This window comes from Amphiura filiformis, chromosome 18, assembly GCF_039555335.1.
Source record: "Amphiura filiformis chromosome 18, Afil_fr2py, whole genome shotgun sequence".
NCBI classification, from domain to species: Eukaryota; Metazoa; Echinodermata; class Ophiuroidea; order Amphilepidida; family Amphiuridae; genus Amphiura; species Amphiura filiformis.
This window is the reverse complement of record NC_092645.1, coordinates 10249120-10270494: the sequence shown is the minus strand read 5'-3', so window position 1 is coordinate 10270494 and position 21375 is coordinate 10249120. Positions and strand designations below refer to the sequence as shown.

Here is a 21375-nt window from a genome sequence, read left to right as displayed (position 1 = left end):
TCTTCTTACCCTGTCATTTGTGCTCTATCATTCATTATTATTCTTGGTAGGTTTCCGCCTCACACCATCTGTGTTTCTACTGCCGTAACTTCTTTTAGTGTATTAAACCCTCTTGTTTTTGTGTTAAGTGTTTTTCGTATCTATATAATTGTTGTATGTTGGTATTTTATGGCAGAAAAGTGTAATAATTGCTGTAAATTGATTTTAAGACATCATTCTCATATATCATGTACTTCTTGTAATTATTTATATCATACCCGTTGTGTTTATACTGATGTTGACAATCACCTAGATTGGTTTTGTTTCAAGTGTACTGGTGGCCGTTTGCCTTTTAACCATTATGTCGATGACGATGAGTTCAGATTTGCTTTATTTTGTTTTGACAATACAATTGAGTTTAATCGTATGCTTAGTTTGATATTAAATCCTTTTAACTTTGAAGATATGTTTCGGACATCATCCAATGAATCTATTAATTTGAATGAGCACACAAGCCCTCTCAATAATTGTTCTTATTTATTTGACAACGATATTACCTGTTCAGGTGATAATGATTTTTCAATTTTGCATTTCAATTCACGTAGTCTCAACAAAAATTTTGATAACATTCATAGCTTTATTTCTGGACTAAGTCACACGTTTACAATTATTTCCATTTCAGAAACGTGGTTAAATGATGACAATCTTAATATGAATGATATTGAAAATTATGTCCTCGTTAACGCACCCCGACAAGGAAGAAGAAGTGGTGGCTCTGCTATTTATATTCATGATTCAGTTGCTTACCGTGAAAGGGAAGATCTTAAATTAATTGTTGAATCATCTGATGACATCGACCACTCTGAGTCTGTATTTATTGAAATTTTAAATTCTGTTAACAAAAATATAATTGTGGGTAATATTTATCGTGCACATCGTACTAATGTAAATATGTTCCTTACTGACTTGGAAAATTGTGTTGCTAAATTGTCGTGTGAAAATAAGCAGTGTTATATTTCTGGCGATTTTAATTTTGATCTATTACAGTATACTAACAATAACACAATTAATGATTTTCTCAATATTTTTTACAATAATAATATGCACCCACTGATTGACAGGCCTACTAGAATAACACCCACTACCGCTTCTTTACTTGACAATATTTTTACAAACGTCCTCACACACCAAATAAAATCTGGTATTTTCAAGTTAGAGGCTTAACTGATCATTACCCTATTTTTCAAATTACCAAATCTATTCCACTTACACACCCACGCCACCACCAGCATACTACATATCGTTTAATTAATCAAAATAGAATCCGAAATTTTCAGAATCATTTAAAACTGGTTGATTGGAATTTTGTTGAAAACATAGGTTCTTGTGAGCCTGCCTACATGGCTTTTCTTAATAAATTTTCTGATTTATATAACATTCATTTTCCTTGAAATCGTCTCGCTCTAGTAGTTCCAGTAGTCGTCGAACTCCTCGCAACCCGTGGATTACAACAGCTGTCCTTAAATCTATTGTTCAAAGGAAAAACTTTACAGAAAGTATGTCGGTCATCCAACAGAGTCTAATAAAACGAATTATCATGTTTATCGCAATCGACTGACTTCTATCATTAGGTCTTCCAAAAAAGACTACTACGCTGAGAAACTAGAGAATTGTAAAAATAACTCAAAACGAACTTGGAATATTCTAAATTCCATTCTAGGTCGCCAACATAGGCTTGATCTTCCAACCATGTTTAACATCAATAACGTTTCAACTTCGGATTCTCAGCATATTGCAGATCATTTCAATTCATATTTTGTTAATATTGGATCTAAATTAGCTAGCAAAATTCAACAACCAAATACTGATTTTTGTGAATTTTTAATTAATGCTCATTCTCCTGTTAACTCACTCTTTTTTTCACCCACCAACTTCGATGAAGTAGTCAATCTTTGTATGGCACTGAAGCCTGGTGCAAGCTGTGGTCATGATGAAATCAAACCCGAGGTTATTAAAGCAGTCAGCACCTTAATCGCAACCCCACTTGTCCACATTTTTAATTTATCAATGTCTTCTGGTTTTGTTCCCCACCAACTCAAGATCGCTAAAGTTGTTCCCATTTTTAAAGATGGTGATCGCCACGATTCTTCCAATTATAGACCAATTTCAGTTCTTCCTGCTTTTTCAAAAGTTCTTGAGCGTCTGGTCCACAAGAGGTTGTACAATTTTATTTCCCGATTTAATCTACTTCATAACTCCCAATTTGGTTTTCGTTCTATCCGTTCCACATCTATGGCCATCATGGAAGTCTACAATAAAATTGTTAACGATCTCGATAACAAAAATCACGCCCTTGGTATCTTCCTGGACCTCTCGAAGGCATTCGACACGGTTAACCATGATATTCTTTTTTCAAAACTCGCTCATTACGGTATTCGTGGGAATGCCTTCGATTGGTTCAGGAGTTACCTTACTGATAGGTCCCAGTTCGTTAACTTTAATCATCGTAAATCAATTCATTTGAATACAAGTTGTGGAGTTCCACAGGGCTCGATCTTAGGCCCCTTATTATTCATTTTATATATAAATGACATTGTGTTTACAAGTAAATTCTTCTCATTTGTCATCTATGCTGATGACACTAATTTATTGGCTTCACATAAAAATCTCCATCAACTCATACATTCAGCTAATATCGAACTTACAAAAATTTCCACATGGCTCAAAGTAAACAAACTTTCCCTTAATATTAAAAAGACCACGTATATGTTATTTAAAAACAAACACAACACACGCTTAACGTATCCAGACACCATGTCAATAAATATTGAAAACAAACCTATCTCAAGGGTCTCTCACACAAAATTTCTCGGGATAATTCTTGATGATTCTCTAACATGGCATCAACATAACACTTATATTACAAATATTGTTTCGACGTATCCAGGTATCCTTTATCGCCTTAAACACATACTTTCTGGCTCAACGTTATTTTCTCTTTATTCTAGTTTGGTTTTACCACATATTCAATATTGTAATATCATTTGGGCCGACAAGAATAATTGCAATTTACAATCTATTTATCTCAAACAAAAGAAAATTGTCCGCTTATGTACCAATTCACATTACCTTGCACACACACAACCTTTGTTTAAGAGATTAAATACACTTACAGTCTTTGATATTTACAAATATCAAATTTCCCTCTTTATGTATAAGTTCAAAAGTGGCTTACTCCCAAATATTTTCACTGATTATTTTAAGAAGAGTAATACCTTCCATTCTTATGGAACCAGGTCAGCTGAACTGTATAGACCTCACAACTTCAGAACAGATCTTGCAAATAACACAATTAAAAGACAGGGTCCATTAAGTTGGAATGTAATTGATCTCAATATTCGTAACTGTAACACCGTTAAATGTTTTAGTAACCTGTATAAAGATTATCTTGTATCACAATATGAGTTGTAATTAGATTGCTTCGGGATTTATCTATTGATCATGTTGATTTCCAATAAATATTTTCTGGACTTGTGCCTCGTAAAACCATTATTTATTATCATGATTATACTGCCTTTGCCAACATACTTGTCTGTCTCACCTGTGTTGTCCTGTCTCGTTTTTGCACATTGTAGTTTTGTCGCTTTATAATGTCTCTTGTCTCTGCACGTAGTATTTAAGTTAGCTCTCTCATAAATTTCTTTCAGGGTGGCCAAACTTGTACGATCCTTGTGCTCTTTTTTGGTCATCCCTCTATTAATTGTGTTTTTTTCGATTTATATGATAAACTTATATGGTAAATAAAACTGAAACTGAAACTGAAACATGTTTGTGTCTCATGGGCCAGGCCTGAGACATGCTTGGGTCTCATGGGCCAGGCCTGAGACATGCTTGGGTCTCATGGGCCAGGCCTGAGACATGCTTGGGTCTCATGGGCCAGGCCTGAGACATGCTTGGGTCTCATGGGCCAGGCCTGAGACATGCTTGGGTCTCATGGGCCAGGCCTGAGACATGCTTGGGTCTCATGGGCCAGGCCTGAGACATGCTTGGGTCTCATGGGCCAGGCCTGAGACATGCTTGGGTCTCATGGGCCAGGCCTGAGACATGCTTGGGTCTCATGGGCCAGGCCTGAGACATGCTTGGGTCTCATGGGCCAGGCCTGAGACATGCTTGGGTCTCATGGACCAGGCCTGAGACATGCTTGGGTCTCATGGGCCAGGCCTGAGACATGCTTGGGTCTCATGGGCCAGGCCTGAGACATGCTTGGGTCTCATGGGCCAGGCCTGAGACAAATATAGTATCAACATGCTGACCTATATAGAAAGAAAAGGGAGAAACAGATTCTCGTAACAAATCAAGCGAATACAATGTTGCTTTACTGTCAGCCTTTGGGTTGAGAGAAAGGAAATTCAAAGTATTATCTCAACTGCCGCTAACCATGAGTTGCGCTGCATTTTATAAATATGAATTCTCTAAACTGAGCCAATATATCACTCATATCTCTGTCTCTGTGCATGTCTATTTTGGATTAAACGATCAAGCCATAACAGTGATATATCTGAAAGTGGTATTTTATCTCAATTCCAAGGAAGATTTATTACACTTCCCACAATGCATTTCTTCCATATCAATTTTCTGTACTGATTTGCTATCAAATACAACATGGGTCGATAGTGACAAAAAGTACCTCAATGAACAGAGTACATCCAGATCTTACAAAATATGTTTATTTCTTGCCTATCAACCCATGTCTAGCCATTCTATTCTCAACATGAAAACAGAGCACCTGTACAAAGAAATAGGAGTATCATTGCTGTAATGAGATGATGCGACATGTTGTAAAGGATTCTGGGAATAGTAAGATACCTTCTGTCTCAATTCTATGCAGAGAAAACTTAGTGTCTTGGAAACAAAGGTCAACTGCATCATTTACCTTAATGGGAGAGGCATCAATGACATAGAATTCTACAAGCTCTATTTGCACAGCTTTTATTTTATATGCAGTGAAATAAAAAAAAATCTGAGCATCCTAGAATTTGAAGACATCTACGTCAGTTTTTTTTTCCTTGATGAGAGATGCAGCAATAATTTATGAACACACATGAACCATAGGCATGGAACCTGGGTATGAAACTCTTTATGTGAATAGGTAAAATTGAAAATCTATATGAAGCACAAAATTATTTTGCATGTATTACTTTTTGTGGGGGAGGTGTAGTGAAAGCTACTTTTCATAGAAGAGTCTGCTATTCAATTATAATATACATACGCATCGATGTGATTTGTCCATACGCTGGCCTTGCAACCGCATAAATGCTGTAATTCGAACCTGCTGTCTCTGTGAAATTTAACATGGCACTATTCTCAACTTGAGACAAGACCTACTCACTCTATAATATAAGTAGGAGGTTCTGTATCTAGAGAAAAATCATATTTAACAATTACCGTAACCACTCGGGTATAAGCCCACCCCCCTAGATGGTAGATTTCACTTCAAAATGGGGGTGGGCTTATACCCGAGGAGGGGCTAGTACTTGAATTTAGAAATAAGAAAAATCATCCCCGGGAATCATCCCCATTTGTATATGCCCAATGTACCAGTAATTTCTATCATCTATGTCAAATTCTTAACATTCTATTAAGTGTGGAATGTTAATTATCAGCTGATAATTTTTTTTCTTTGTTCTTAAATGTGAGAGAAAAGCATTGATTTGATTTAAGAACTTGGCCAAAATTTAGTACTGGGCTTATAGCCGAGTGCACCCTTGTTCTCAGAATGTTTTGAAAAATAGGGGGTGGGCTTATACCTGAAGGTGGGCTTATACCCGGGTGGTTACTGGTACTTTCTTCAAAATTCAACACAATTTCTTTGCCATTCCCTGACCCAGTTTATGTTGAAAATTAGATGTGTACAATGAAGTGGAAAATTAGGCTGTCCCAGTTGAAACCCATACACCCCCTGTGGAAGACATGACCTTAATCTCCCACACAAACATAAAATGATAGGCAGCTATGAAAACTACAAGAATCGAAAATCCTGAAAAAAGAGAGAAAAAAATCTTGGGGATATGCTCTACTTGTTTTGTTTTCATAGATATAACTGAATTTGTGAATTATTTATTAGGAATAATAAAAAGATTTGATAGCACCGACTTTTTGCAAGGAACTTGTTTTGAGAAAAAAAATCTAGCTATAATTCTTGAGAGGAAGTGTAAGAGCGTGGGAGGAATATGCTAGCTCAAGAAAGTCAGTTTGTTTATATTTATTTTGTAGAATGGAGAAGTAATGCTTGTTGGAAAGTGCTCTTCACTCCTGACAAACTGTATTTAATAAAATCATGAAATGCATCTTTAAGGAAACCTTCAAAAGTACCATCATATAAATTGCCGCAAGCAAAAATCCACTTGCTCCAATTAAGAATTAATTATAAATATGAAGGTAGACAGAAGAGACTGTGACAACAAATTGTATGAGATGTTCTAACAAAACTCATAATTAAAAGCACATTCAATGATTCTCCCAAATATCTCTGTGAAGTATATACACCTAAATATCTACTAAATACACCCAAATATATCCCAAATACACACAAATATATCCCAAATACACACAAATATATCCCAAATACACACAAATATATCCCAAATACACACAAATATATCCCAAATACACCCAAATATATCCCAAATACACACAAATATATCCCAAATACCCCAAATATATCCCAAATACACACAAATATATCCCAAATACACCCAAATATATCCCAAATACACCCAAAATACAAATACCCAAATATATCCCAAATACACACAAATATATCCCAAATACCCCCAAATATATCCCAAATACACACAAATATATCACAAATACACACAAATATATCCCAAATACACACAAATATATCCCAAATACACACAAATATATCCCAAATACACACAAATATATCCCAAATACACACAAATATATCCCAAATACACACAAATATATCCCAAATACACACAAATATATCCCAAATACACACAAATATATCCCATACATTGTATAAACCAAAATATCTTCCAAAATTACCCAGATATCTCACAAATATACCCAGATATCTCCCAAATACACCAGAATATCTACCAAATATCATCCAAATATACCCACATATCTCCACTCATTTCCTAAAAACACACAAATCTCTCCCAAATAAAACCAAATTGTCGTGAAACCTGAGGGTAGACCGAATAAGAAACCCTGACAACAATTGCATTTAAGTTGTTCTATCAAAACTCACATTTCATGTATTGTGTTTTCCAGTGTAGTGCAGTGCAGTGCATTTAACAATGCAGGGCATCACCAAAGCACAAATCACATTAATAGATTTTGTGGGGTGGTCGACTGATGTTTTTAGCACAACCTTATTTTGATAAAACAGCAAGTTTTGTAAATAGATATATTGTGCCATGCAATTCCTAAATGTTGGCAGCCCTGATAGACTTTATAGCATTACTACTTAATAGGCCTATCTATATGTGACACAATCCGGTCCATGCATGGGGGCCAAAGGCGGCAAATTTGAAACCGAGATAAAGGTAAAAATATGGAGTAAAAAAACATTAAAATACATAAGAAAATAGGCATCAAAAAACTTCATAACTTTAGAACTAAATATGCTAGACCTGTATAATATAATTCAATTTTCAAAAATACCTCCTTTTTCCCCCCATGGACCAGATCGTGTCACATATATTCTTCTTGAAATATCAGAAAAGGAAATGTCAGGTTTACCTTCATAAAACAAAAGCAGCAGCAAATCTGAAATTAGTGCCATCTCAAATTGATCATGCAGTTAATGATTTACAGAATACAGCATGTGTTGTAGCATCGTTACTAATGGATGAATGCAACAATCAATACTTTCCTTCAAGAACCTTTGCAAGGGATTCATTCAAGAAAGTCCCCTCTGTAATAGCTGCCAGGTGCCATGTGTATACAATAGAATGCAAAACTTGTCCATTGTCTATAGAGCAGCTATTGCAGATAGGACCTTCTTTGCACTATAAAGTAGGCCGTGCAAATAATTGCTGAATGCAGGAATCAATACTTCTATTTCCTTAAAGAACTTACATGAACTCTAGGAATTAACTATTCATGTTGGCACAGCTTCGCTCTAACTGTGATTCACAAGCGGATTAATTTAGTAAAGCAGGATGCCATTTTATTGGCAATGAAGTGAACAAAAATGGTAAAGCGCTTAAAGGTTGTGTTGCTTCCAGCTAACATAGCAGATCCTGGGTTTAGACTTGTGTGGTAGATGTCTTTAGATGGGTGCACCCAATGCAGGGATTTAGCCATGGGGACAGGGGAGCCCCATCCCCAATTCTTAAAAGGTCCACTTTGCAAGTGTTGCAGGTAAAAAAGGGATTTTTATGCTTTTGACATCAAAAAAGGTCAAAATCTGCCAATTTGTAAGAGTATGGCAGCAAACAAAATTGTTTATGCTTTCTTGGTCAGAAAAGTCCAAATTTTTTGGGAAAAAAATCCATTTTGTCAAAATCCCCCCCCCCAAAAAATAAAAATCCTGGCTACACCCCTGACCCAATGTAAAAAAGTAGTATCTAGTATCTACCAGTAAATAACATAGCAGGTACTAAGTTGTGAATACTCTCAGATAGCAGGTATTGTGCTTAGATTTAGGAGGGAGGCTTGTATCATTACCATGCAGGTACAGCGTAATTCTTTGTCAGCACATCAATACAAGTCTGTTTTCAATAATATGGATTATGATCATAACACGATAAATTATATGTATCGGCATAACGAGAAAGAGATGTTATCGCCTTGTATCTTGGCTTCTCTATTACCATGATTACATTGCGTGGGTTGACTGCATTGATTACTAGTTTTAACCATGTGTCTGTAATACTTCATTACTGATAAGATTTCTTGTTTTTTGACATTTAAAAGTTGATATTTCAAATTGCCTGGATTCAAAATAAGTATACTTTACTTATATGAAAAAACTATCTTATATAAACTTTTGTCTGCTTCAGTAAAAAAATATATATGTGTGATCCACTTCCACCAATGGGCTATTCCACTTAAAATCCACACTACCCCTGTTTTTTAAAATAATGAAGCCATTTTGCAGAAGAAAATTCTAACAAGTGACCTCTGAATTGATGGGTACAAAACTCTTACTCATACTCCACAACGTGAGGTCACATTTTAAGCTATAAAGGTCATTGAACTATGCCACTGGAAATGGGACCATTTTAATTAATAGTGTAATTCCAATGAGATTAAGGTTCTCTAATGAAAAGTGCTGCTGAGATCAGAAACGTCATATCTTACCAAACTAATTTACTACTTAGAGATGAGTGTATTAAAAGAGTGTGACCAGACTGACAGCCTCAATCCCTTCCTCCAAAGTGGAGATTTTGGCATCAGAAGAATTTTCAGTATTTTCTCATAATCCCAGTAAAATTTTAGGCATGAATTATGTTCTGTTTAGATATTATGAACAAGAAGTGATAGCCTCATCCCCCATAGTGTGTTTGCCACCCATGGGCCATTGTGAAACATGTTTTTGCTTCTAATATCAAAACCGCTTGTGCAATTTAACTTGAAACTTGGGAATCATATTATTTTGGTACAGACATAAAATACAGTGTAAAAAATATTGGGCACCGACCTTTAATTCTGATGGGTTTCTTATATTTAATTTAATAATTATCAAAGACAGTGAATACAAACGATCAAGCATGTGATATGCTTTGTATTTGGGATATCAATTCCAAACATCTTTCAAAATTGGACAAAATGACATATTCAATCAGTACTTTGACTTTCTATTTGTTCAATCCTATTAACCCTAACACTGGACCCTGCTTTTTGGGATCGGAAGTCAAAGAAGTCAAGGAGAAGAAGAATTTTTGACTTGGCACCCCCGGGATTCGAACCTTTGACCCCTCGCATGCCAAGCACACAATCACGGACCGGTAGCTATACGGGTTATTGCTGCCCGCCAGCAATTCGCAAGCATATAACACTTAGGGTGATTGCGCCATCGCAGACCCTGGGATTCATGCATGCGCAGATTTTTTCATCGTAAGATTTTGTAAGATTTTTGGGTGTTAGGGTTAACCCAAGTATAGCAAGATTTCATGTGTAATTCAGCACAATGCATCATGGGAAAGCATTTGGATGTCAGTACAATAATGCTTGGGTACTGATGATGATAACAACTCAATTTAAATTTTTTTTTCTAAAATGTGACTTTCTGTTGGACAAATTAGGTGTAATAAAATGTATACCTTCTTGTTCTCTTCTTTGCAGCTTACTGATGGAGCCTGGGGTCAAAGTTCGTGCCCTGTACGACTTTCAACCCACCGAAGACAGTGAACTCCCTCTCCATCCTGGCGATACCATCGAAATTGTTCAAAAAGTTGATGATAATTGGGCTGTAGGAAAATGTGGGAACAAAACAGGAACATTTCCCACCAACTTTGTGGAGGTCATAGGTCATGGTGCAGGTGATGGCGGTTTTAAGGCAGGGCAAAAGGTCGTTGCTATAGAAACGTTTGCAGCTGGTCATGATGGAGATTTAGGATTTAGTAAAGGTAAGGATATGGTTTGTTTGTTTGTTAAAATTTCATGTTTAAAGCGCTTGATAGTAAGCACAAATGATAACTATCCTTTTTGTCAAGGGAGCTCATATCCGCCATTAGGCGAATCTTTATAGTAGTACAACATAATTCTTGCATATTTTTTTGTGTTTCCCTGTTTTAGGCGATGTAATTGAAGTTTTGGAGAAAATCGATGCAAATTGGCTGAGAGGCAAGTTCAAGGGTCAACAAGGGATCTTCCCATCAAATTATGTATCACTGGTGCAGAATGACGACAAACATGTACAAGGTGGGTTATAAGGTCAACTCAGAGGTCAATGAGAGATATTTCCATCAAATTCGACAATCCACCATGAATGGGCTGTAACGTTGGCAGAGCCTTTTTTGAAATACATGTATGGTCCATTAAACTTCACAAAAATCTGTAGAAAACAAGGGATTTCAGAGTTCTTATACTGATTTTTTACGACTACCTTACAAACTACCTTGCTATCTTGTGACTTGTAATATATCATTGTGAAGCTTATTTCAAGGGGAATTGGCCTGTCTAATATCAATAAGTGGGTACAATTCTAGTTTACCCTGCGCACTCTATTTTCTAGGGTTAGGATTAGGGTTAGGTTATACATGTGTGCAGGGTATACCAGAATGCAGAATTATCCCAAAAAGTGAAAACGCCAACATATCACTACATATCACTACATACTCGCAGTCAAGTTAGCTCAATCGATAAGGCGTTCGACTATGCTGCGAGAGGTTGCGGGTTCGAACCCTGGCGGTGCCTAGTATGCTCTCATGGAAAAATTGAGTTAGCTTGAAATTCCCCTGGACAAGGAACTCACTGCTAATTTGTCTCGTTGTAACCCGTACGAAACTCGGGGAGCTGATCCTGGTTGCGATGGTTATTTGTGGTATATCTAGGGTGTTCGCTCTTGAAGCAGCAAAGTCCCTGAATTGTTGTTTAATGGTTTATGGAATGATGTGGGGCCATAGTGGTCAGCGACAACCTGTAAAGTGTGCTGAGGCTTGTGGATCAACGTCTAGGCGTTGTGCCTCAAAGCGTAGCGCACTATAAATCACTGCGCTTTTTTTTTTTTATCAACAGATTGCAATTGTCTTTTGAAAGAACAGGATGTCAAGGACGTCTTCTTACACTGACCCCTCAATATCCAATTTTCAGAGTCAGGATTTGGCGAGAATCCAAGAATCAATTTTCAGAAGATTTGTATGAATCAAGTTGATTCTCGCCAATATTTGTAGTTTACACAGAAGTTGATTGGCAAGAATCAAATGATTCCTACAAATTTATTCTGCAAAAATCAAGATTGATTGAAATGAAATTCTGACCCTGGTTTTACATTCATACCATTCATTTACACACAAAACACTTTGGATATAAATCAATTCCTTGATTAAATTTGTGCAGTCACCTTCATTGTAAGCATGTCATTGACTTCTCATAGGGAGATTCAATTTCATTTAGTCTTCAATTATTCAGTACAATACTTCAGATTATTTTTAGAAAAAGGAAGTAAAACTGAACTGATTGGTCATTCAAGAGTAGACTTGTGGGAATAAGCCTGGCATGCTAATGCCAGTCTCTAAGTTTGGACATTCATTTTTAATAGAATGTCAAAGTATTTTGTTTGTTAAAGGATGTTTCATTTGAAATCTACACACTCACTGTGCGGGCGATCAAGGTCATGTCTTTCTTAGGGGTGTATGAATTTCAATTGCAATTATAGCCCATTGCTCTGGTGAAGCAGCTGGCATGGACTATATATATGTTACTTAACTTTTGGAATGCAGCACTGGCTTTCCTCTCCTAATTTGACATCTTTTAGGTAGAGTTCCGAAAATACAAGTCCTTAAAAGCAAACTTTGTGGTGCAAGTGGCAAAATAACACAAAGTACACTGTATGTCCATGAGTAACACACAAACATGGCGGATTCGTGTCTCCTAGTTTAATCTCTTTGGACTGCCCAAAGAATTGATTGGTGTTATAGGATGGTTTAAATCAACCATTTCAAAACAGTATGAAAACATTTTGAGGTCTTTGATGCTAAGCTGTGAAATCTTATGTCAAAGACAGGGATCTAGATGGATGTTAGGCATTAGCTGGCATATGAATCTATTATCATCACATGACCAAAATGCCAATCAATTTGATAAAGACCTGATTTACTTGGCTCTTTCAGTTGAAAACCATGCACCCCATATGTAAGACATGACCTTAATTTTTCACACAGGTGGTGTAGATGACAAATGGATTCACGTATTCAGATAACTCAATTTAAAATACATACTCCCTGTGTAGAGGATTAAGGTCAAGCCTTCTATAGGGGTGTATGGATTTCAACTTGAATAGCCCATTTGGGATTTGCTTCTGCTCCTTTTAAGAAACTATACTATTTTTCACCCTGATGATTTGCATGCATATACGACATCTTTAAGCCAAGGTGTGTGCACGCATTCTGAAGCTGCGCCCAAGGAAATGTGCACTGACATCACTGCCACATCAGGGTAAAAAATTGTAGAGTTCAGAAAGATATTGTGTGCAGTAGAAACACCACAACCAATCACACTCTGGCAACAGCACGTTTGATGGGCATGTGGCATGTTATCGTTTATATTTAAAATTCCACTGACCATCCAGGATTACAACCTAAGATCATCTGAGCTAATAAAGTCAGATGGAGAAGCAGAAGATGTTTATTCTGTAGGTATACAGGTCAATCCTGATCTGCTAACATCTTCCTCATCTGACCAGGGTGTTTTGCAAAGTCATTTGGGTGGCGCTTATTTTTTACCAGGTTTACCTAATTTTTTGGTAAGGGCCATTTATTAGAGACAAATTTACCTATGTTATAATGTATTGCAAGTTTATACTGGACTTCAAGTTCTCAAGCTATTTCACTGTATCAACGTCTATCAGTCACTTCAACAGTAATGGAACCCTTTAGCAAATTGAAAATACCCTGGGTTGGCACTTATTGGGGTATGGGCATTTATTGGAACAAATACGGTATATATAAAGAAGCCACACATTTAAGCCACTTTTTTCTAATCTCATTTTCTGTTTTCTATTTGCAGGTCATATATTACAAGCCAAAGCAATCCAAGCTAGTACAGGTCAACTTGATGATGAGCTTAGCTTCAAAGTGGGTGAAATCATCACCATTACAGGTAAACTTGTCTAATATCAGCTCATTTTTGTGTGGGGGGGGGCTGTGTATGTAGGGGTTTACTAGTGTGTATTTGTTTGCCGGCAAATGCAGACATAAAGGGTACACCCCGTCAGTCTGAAACACCATCAATCCGAACCCCCGTCAGTCCGAAAATCTAATTGAAAAAGACCTCAACCCTTACCCTAACCTTAACCCTAGCCCTAATAACCCTAACTTCAATTCGATTTTTGGACTGACGGTGGTTCGGATTGATGGTGTTTCGGACTGACGGTGATACCCCAACATATGAAACTTAACATTCCAACCGTGGGCTTTACTGCAACGGTGGACCGGCCCAGTTTAGCTGACATGTCATTTTTGGGCAGGCAAAACCTCATATGTTGTATTTTCACTCTGACCCATTTGGCAAATATGCAATTGTAACATAAAAAAACACTATTTTTGAACAGTTCTCAAGTATTTGTAAGCCCTGCAAAATGACACTATTATTAAATTCAATGACTTGCCACTGTTATCAATTTGCTAAATAAGTATGCTAAATGAGTAAAAATGCATGAGGTTTTTTCCTACCCAGCGATGATGTCCAATCGACTGTAATAAACAGCCTAAAATGCATTTGAGAGTGCATCCTCTGTTGTTGATATAAAAACCAGCCCTCTGTAGACAAATTAAAATCCAAAACAGTTGTTCATAATTTGTGTAAAGCAGGTTAGCACCCCCAGTTAGGTGCAGAATATCTGAAAAAATATCATGTTCATCAGTCCAGCACAGGTCCCTGGTTACCAGTGAATAAATGTAGGAAGTGGTATGTGTTTTTCGAAAAGTATTTTGTAAACTTGATCATGACTTTATCATCTCATTTTTCTATACTTTTTTATTACCATTACAGAAAAGGTTGACCATGACTGGTATCGTGGGACCACTGCTGATGGGCGCAGTGGTCAATTTCCTTCCCTATGTGTGGAAATTATTCAAGGAAACAAGGAGGGCGCTCATCAAAATGCACTTATAAATGATGGTTTATCAATAAACAATCCGGGGAGCAATCCATCTTCAAAAGCTGAACCTTTTGCTAAGTCGGTATTCCCATTTTGTGCTGACCATCCCGGAGAGTTGAGCTTCATGGATGGGGAAAAGATTAAACTAAGAAACAGGATTGACGACCATTGGTTGGAAGGTGAAATTGATGGCAAAGTTGGTATATTTCCTAGTAACTATGTTAAAGTTGTGGTGGATATCCCAGCAGGATTTGTACCGCCAAAACTTGCCGGTAATAGCAGCGCTGCAAGTAAACCCCAGACTTTAGGCATTCCTGAATCAAGCAATAACAATAGTATAGAATCTGCTGCATCGCAGTGGAAAAATAAAAAAGCCAAGGTGCTCTATGAATTCAAGGCTGAAACCGCTCAGGACTTAGGAGTTAAGCAAGGGGAGATTATCACCATTGTTGAAAAAGTTGATGATGATTGGATCGAAGCGAAACACCCAAATGGCAAAGTTGGGTTTGTGCCAGCAAATTATGTCAAAGTGATTGAGAAACCTGTTTCTCCATCCGTCAAGCGCAAAGCACCGGCGCCCCCACAGGCCAGTAAAGGAAAGGCTCCCAGTGCACCAGGTTCAAATGCGCTGGATATATTTGATGTAGACAAGAAAAGACAAGCTCCAAGTGTTCCAAAATCAAATGGATCCACTGTAGATGATTTATTTAGTTTGGATCCACTTGGAAAAGATGACATCATATTACAGCCACAGAGTAATACTTCCGTACCTAAAGATCCGCATTACCGAAAGTGCTTTCAGACCGGTGGTGGCGCCGACCAGTATCATTTCCGGGCAAACCGGAAGAGCCCTCTTCATTGGGTATGTTGCAAGTTGCCGATGGACCTAATCTGCTTGGTTCTTTTAGAGATTTATCAAGTTTAGCTGATACTGATCATGTGACCTTTGACCCTATGAAATCCATTCTGGATATAACACCTGTGGATGATGCCCCCATTGATGATATACTAGCTCCAGTCATGAGCCCGCCACCAGGGGCACTACCGCCTGTGTCATTATCAGATGTAAACGAATCCGATAAAGCACCGCTTGATAAAACTGATTCAGTAGATAGCGCATCAAAGTATAATGAGTTAGCAACAGCGCAACCATTTAATGTTAACACTACTAAGCACGTTCGTAGTGTATCTAGTCCTGTTAAGTCAAGAGGTTCATTACTAAGTAGCCCACCTAAGGTAGAAGCGGATAGTAAGGTGGGAGAACCAGGTAATGTTGCTCCTGCTGCAGATGATGTCTCCGCAAGCGATAAGGCGGAAATGGAAGCAATGATGCTAACAATGGATCAAGTATCACAAGATTTGGACAATGCCCTCAGTGGCGTAAGAAGTGAAAGCAGTGCCAGAAGTGACAAGCACCGCGAAAAGTTTAATCCATTTTCAGCAGTAGAACCAGTTGAAAATACCTCGACAACAGCTGGTGCTTTTGCTGATGAATTCAAACCTCTTGTTCATAGCAACGTCAGCCATCGCCTAATCCATTTGCAGCTGCTGTCGAACCCATCCCGGCGCGTGGTGCATCAGAAAGTAGCGATGAAGCGTTTAGGGGGCAGCCTCCCGCCCCCGCTCCTTCACCTGCAAATCCATTCAGTCTTGAATCAACTCCTGACTCAGCGCCCTCATCAGCTGAAGGTGTAGTGAGTTTCTTTTCGCAATCGAAACCTGCTGCGCCTATAGCGCCAGTGCAAGCAGCACCGCCGATTGTCCCAACAAGTGTACCAGCTCGGTTTCTTCGAGATGATAGCGTTGCATCCGAATGGTCAGATGACATGCCTATGCAGAATATCACTTTCAATATCAATCCTCCTACTACTGGGTTCACGCTACCAACAGCGGTTAAGCTTCCACCTCCACCTTCCCCACGCATTTAAGAGACTCTGAATTAGAAACCCCAAAACCAAATGCAGAGAAATTTGACCCTAAGTCAATCAGACCACGGCCTCGTGCAGGGTCATTATCCTCAAATGAAGGCGATTCACCATTTTTTTGTGAAACGCCCGAAGGTGTGTTATCAGATGATGAAATTAAGAAGATTGCGCCAGATTCAGATCAGTTTTGTAAGGATCTTGCTGTGTTCCAGGCGAGTGTTCAGGATATGTTTGATACGAGTGCATGGGATACAAGCGTAGGTGATGAAGTCTTTGGTACGCCAACCGGTGAGGCTCCTGGCCAGCCATCTTTACTCGATGATGATTTTGACAGTACATTCCAAATTCAAGGTATGTCTCATATACAGGGTGTGTAAGAAGATACAATAACACAATTCCTTATCACCTTTTGGTTAAACTCTTTAAGGTTATTAATTATTTTAAACTGTTGTGATTAGGTAGTTCACAGCATCTTATGAATGGTAGTGAGCTTTGGCAAAAACTGCATTGCTCAATTCATAACGAGCATGTAGAAGAATTAAAATATCACAGAAACACTTTTATAGGTGCTGCGGTTCTTGAGTTACTTTTGCAAAACATCAAGGTGTTAATTTTCAATAATATATTGATCTAGGTAATGAAAATCGATTTGCTTCAACCAACAATACCTCGTCTACCCTTAATAGGGGATGGGGTTGTCCCCGTATAGATTTCTCTACCAACCCCACGATAGCAATGGGTCTCCAACAGAGAATGTACTCTTCCCAGAATCCTTTGCAACATGATACATCACCGCAATTCATCTCCTACTGCTTTGCACAGGTTCCATTTATTTTCAAGTTGAGAATAGTCATGAAATCAACATAATTTGCTCACTCTCGACCCATGTTGAACTGAATTGCAAATCGGAAGAGAATATTGAACAATAACAATATTTGAACTATAATCTTGTCAACTGGACTTACTATTTTTAAAATGATCAGTAGGGATGATGATGCGGTCAGTATTGGATGTCAAAATTTCGCACTCAAAAATAGCAAGTCCAGTTGACTAGGTTATAGTTCAAATATTATTATTGTTTACTACCTGGATGAATGGTAATCTTCACAAACGTTTTCCGATCAACAGAATTATATTTGTACAAACCTAGTTTCATTTGCATCTTTCCAATTCAAGATGGAATCCAAAATGGCCATCAAAATTTCCAGTTAACTGTTCCCTATTTAATTATATTCAATTTCCTCTTGTAGCACACAATCATTCCCATTGTACTTATGTGTGACCTGCTAGCACGAAATGAGTAAAGTCGCAAGTTGGTAGTTGCCAGACATCCTGGCTGACTGAGTTGATGTTCTTTGTTTGCTGCATACTTGTACAAGCCAGTAGTATGTCCTTCATGAATGGCCCATTGTGCCCCATTCACAAATGACATACAGACATACTACTGGTTTGAGCAGGTGCGTGTGAAACAGAGAACAGCAACGCAGTAGCCAGGGCATCCCGAAACTGCCAACTGGCGACTTAACGCTCATTTATTGGTAGCAGGTCACATAAAAAATGTTCTTGTGAAGGCTGTGTAGCCCCATTACATACTTAATAAAATAACAATATTTGTTTCTCTCAGGCAATGATAAAGCCTCTCTTGTAGACAACACATCACCTGCTGCTATTGGTGATCTGTTAGGCATCGGTGGTGTACCAGAAGCGCCCTCAACAGAAGTTAAGCCGGCGAAAGCACCCAGACCAGCTCGGCCAAAACCACCCAGTAAAGACAAAGGTATGTCTAGGGATTAGTTCAAGATTGACCTACCTGGGATAGCTGCCATGTGTCATATGTGTACAATTATACAATGCAGAAATGTTAGATGTCTATTGGGGCAGCTATTGCAGATGTTAGGATGGGTGTATGTAATCGCCTTCGAACCAGGCATTTGCAGTATGTGCAATGGGTTGGAAATACCTGAAAAGGTATACATTGATCTGTAGGATATATTTTCATTATAAATTTAATGCTCTGTGTGGTAACCATAAGCTTCAACATAAAAAGTCAAAGTTTTGAGATATTTTCTAAAATATCAAGAGCTATCTAAAAAACCACTGAACCAATACGAGGCTTGTTTGTACTCATTTTAATGCATTTATCATGTTGATTCCAAATATGGTAATGAATATTTACAATTCTGAAATTTTTTAAATTTAGAATTTTCTTTAAAAACTTGTCGCCTGCAGCGACACCTGTGTGGAGAGAGTTAAAATTGAATTTCATTTCTAAATATAATGTTCTTTTATGTATTCAAATTCAGTGAAGAAATCAGGTCCGCCAAGACCAGAATCAGGTCCACCAAGACCAGAATCAGGTCCGCCAAGACCAGCGCCACCTAGAGCCATCGCACATAAGGATGATGACGTACTGTCTAGTCTGAGGCCTGAAGGAGGTAGGTGTTTAGGCTTGGTGTCAAAGTTGATGTACCAGTGCTTCTACACATTCTCTAGATCTTAAAGAAATGCCCCTAGTGCTTTTATTGTCAACACTTTTTCTTAAATAAAAATTTCTTTCATTGTTTTCTGTAAATAAAAAATAGTCATGATATTTCATGAGCTCTACATGTAATTCTAATTTTGGTAAAATTGTAGAATAATTTTGCTTCTTACCTCATGTGTCAATCAAACTCAGAAACAACCCGTGGTGATTGGAATTTCTGAACGTGGCGGTAAAACAGCGTACCTTAATTTTAATTTTAGAAAAGTTGCCTTTTGCCTTTTAAAAGTACCTTAATTTTTTGCCATTTTCTGCAATTCCTTTTTTACAACGGAGGCACCAGATGAATCAGCCTTCCTTTTACGTGCTACCAACCAATCAAGGGGCATTGGGAGTTTGATTGACAATGACGCCAGACACAAACAATTCTTTTTAATTCAGTCTCGGGTTATAATTATAATTATGCAGGAGGTTTCCTGAAATACATTTATTATATCACATTTTGATAGCCAAGTTTAACAATCTCCCTGATTAAGAAAATGTTTTTTAAGTTTCACACATTTCAGAAAATCTCCCTGATTCCTGATGTAGGAAAGTTTATTATTTGTAATATGCTAATATTATGCAGTCAAGTTAGCTCAATCGTTAAGGCTTTCGACTGTGGTTTCGAGAGGTTGCGGGTTCGAACCCTGGTGGTGGTAAAGTACGCTCTCTTGGAGAATTGAGTTAATTGGTTGCGATGGTTATTTGTGGAATGTCTAGGGTGTGCGCTCTTGAAGCAGCAAAGTCCCTGTGTTGTTGTTAAATGGTTATGGAATGATGTGGGCCGTAGTGATCAGCGACAACCTGTAAAGTGTGCTAAGGCTTGTGGATCTTGTGGCATTATGCCTATGCAGAGTGCACTATAAATCACTGCGCTTTTTTTTTAATACACAAGCTGGTTATCAATATCTTATAATGATCACATCATGTGACGTAGTACATTATATGCTACATGTATATAATCACATCAGTGTGTGACGTTTACATGCATGTTGCATGCAGCAAAAGTGCGCACTAATGTGGGCAAGCAGTTGAATCCTTATTGGTCATGCTTTTATAGTAATTAAAATAGTGTTACTTATGAATGAGGTTGATAACTTCTGGGTGTGTGAAAAATCAAAAGATTTTGCTTGAGACCTTGAAATATTGAGACATTCTAATGGCAAAATATGTGACATGATCAAGGGAATGAGTCACATGTCGACCCTGGTTGAAAACGAAGTTTTATATAGGTTTCTAAAGAGGACATAAAGAGCTTTCAGAAACTAAAAACCCCATGTTGATATGACTTTTCTTTGTGAAGTTACGTCAATTTATCAATCTCTGAAAGCAAAAGAATTTTAACAGTTTCTTTGCCAATATCTCAAAATCAGTATAGCGATATACGACTCATTTCCCTTGATCGCGTCACATATTTAGATTTTTCTCAATACACTCAAAACTACTGATGCACAGTTAAAACCTCTAATGTTAGAATACAATGCATCACTCAATACTAATCTTGGTATATTTTACCCACTATGCACTACCTCATGAATAACGTAAGTCCCATGTGGTAAATGTGCATTAAGCAGTGGTAATATTATATTGATTTGATATCATTCCAGATGCAGAAGCCAACACTCAGGCTACCATCAGGTCCTTGGAGGCTAGTATAGCAGAATTCCATACTGAAATTGAGGTAAACCAACTAAGGCTTAAAAATAAAAGAAGTTTGTTTCCCTTCACACACACATTTTTGGACTAACTTTACCACAATTTTTTTATTTGCGGGATCCAGAAAAAAAAATTTCCAAGCAAAAAATCAATGACAAAATGGGTTTTTTTTCTCATACAGTTTTACAAATTACAAGCAGTACATGTATATAAATTAATAAATCCTATGAAATTCAATCTAGCATTTCCCTAAAACCTACTCTACTGATTTGACATTAAATATTTGGTATTTGAGATGAGACCTGTTCTCACAAAGTGAGCGGAAAGTTGCTAGGGAAGAAGAGGAGATATGGCTCATTGAACACGCCAGGAAACAATAGAAAACAAAAGAATTCTTCTCAAAAATACTGACTTTGATCACCAAGTGAGAGAGCAATCCTGGCAAGTTATATATCATTTTAAAGCTTATGATCCAGAGATTATGAACTGGCCAT

The 21375-nt window shown here is 37.6% G+C and overlaps 1 protein-coding gene across 1 annotated transcript in view; it reads left to right on the top strand.

Annotated features, from left to right (window-relative positions):
- Positions 1-21375, top strand: part of LOC140138960 (dynamin-binding protein-like) — a 105672-nt gene that overhangs the window by 47449 nt on the left and 36848 nt on the right. The window contains 10 exon segments of the mRNA XM_072160741.1: positions 10303-10586; positions 10756-10881; positions 13687-13779; positions 14671-15559; positions 15598-16291; positions 16294-16693; positions 16696-17055; positions 18329-18481; positions 19008-19139; positions 20833-20906. Coding sequence (XP_072016842.1) covers positions 10303-10586; positions 10756-10881; positions 13687-13779; positions 14671-15559; positions 15598-16291; positions 16294-16693; positions 16696-17055; positions 18329-18481; positions 19008-19139; positions 20833-20906 — 3205 coding nt within the window.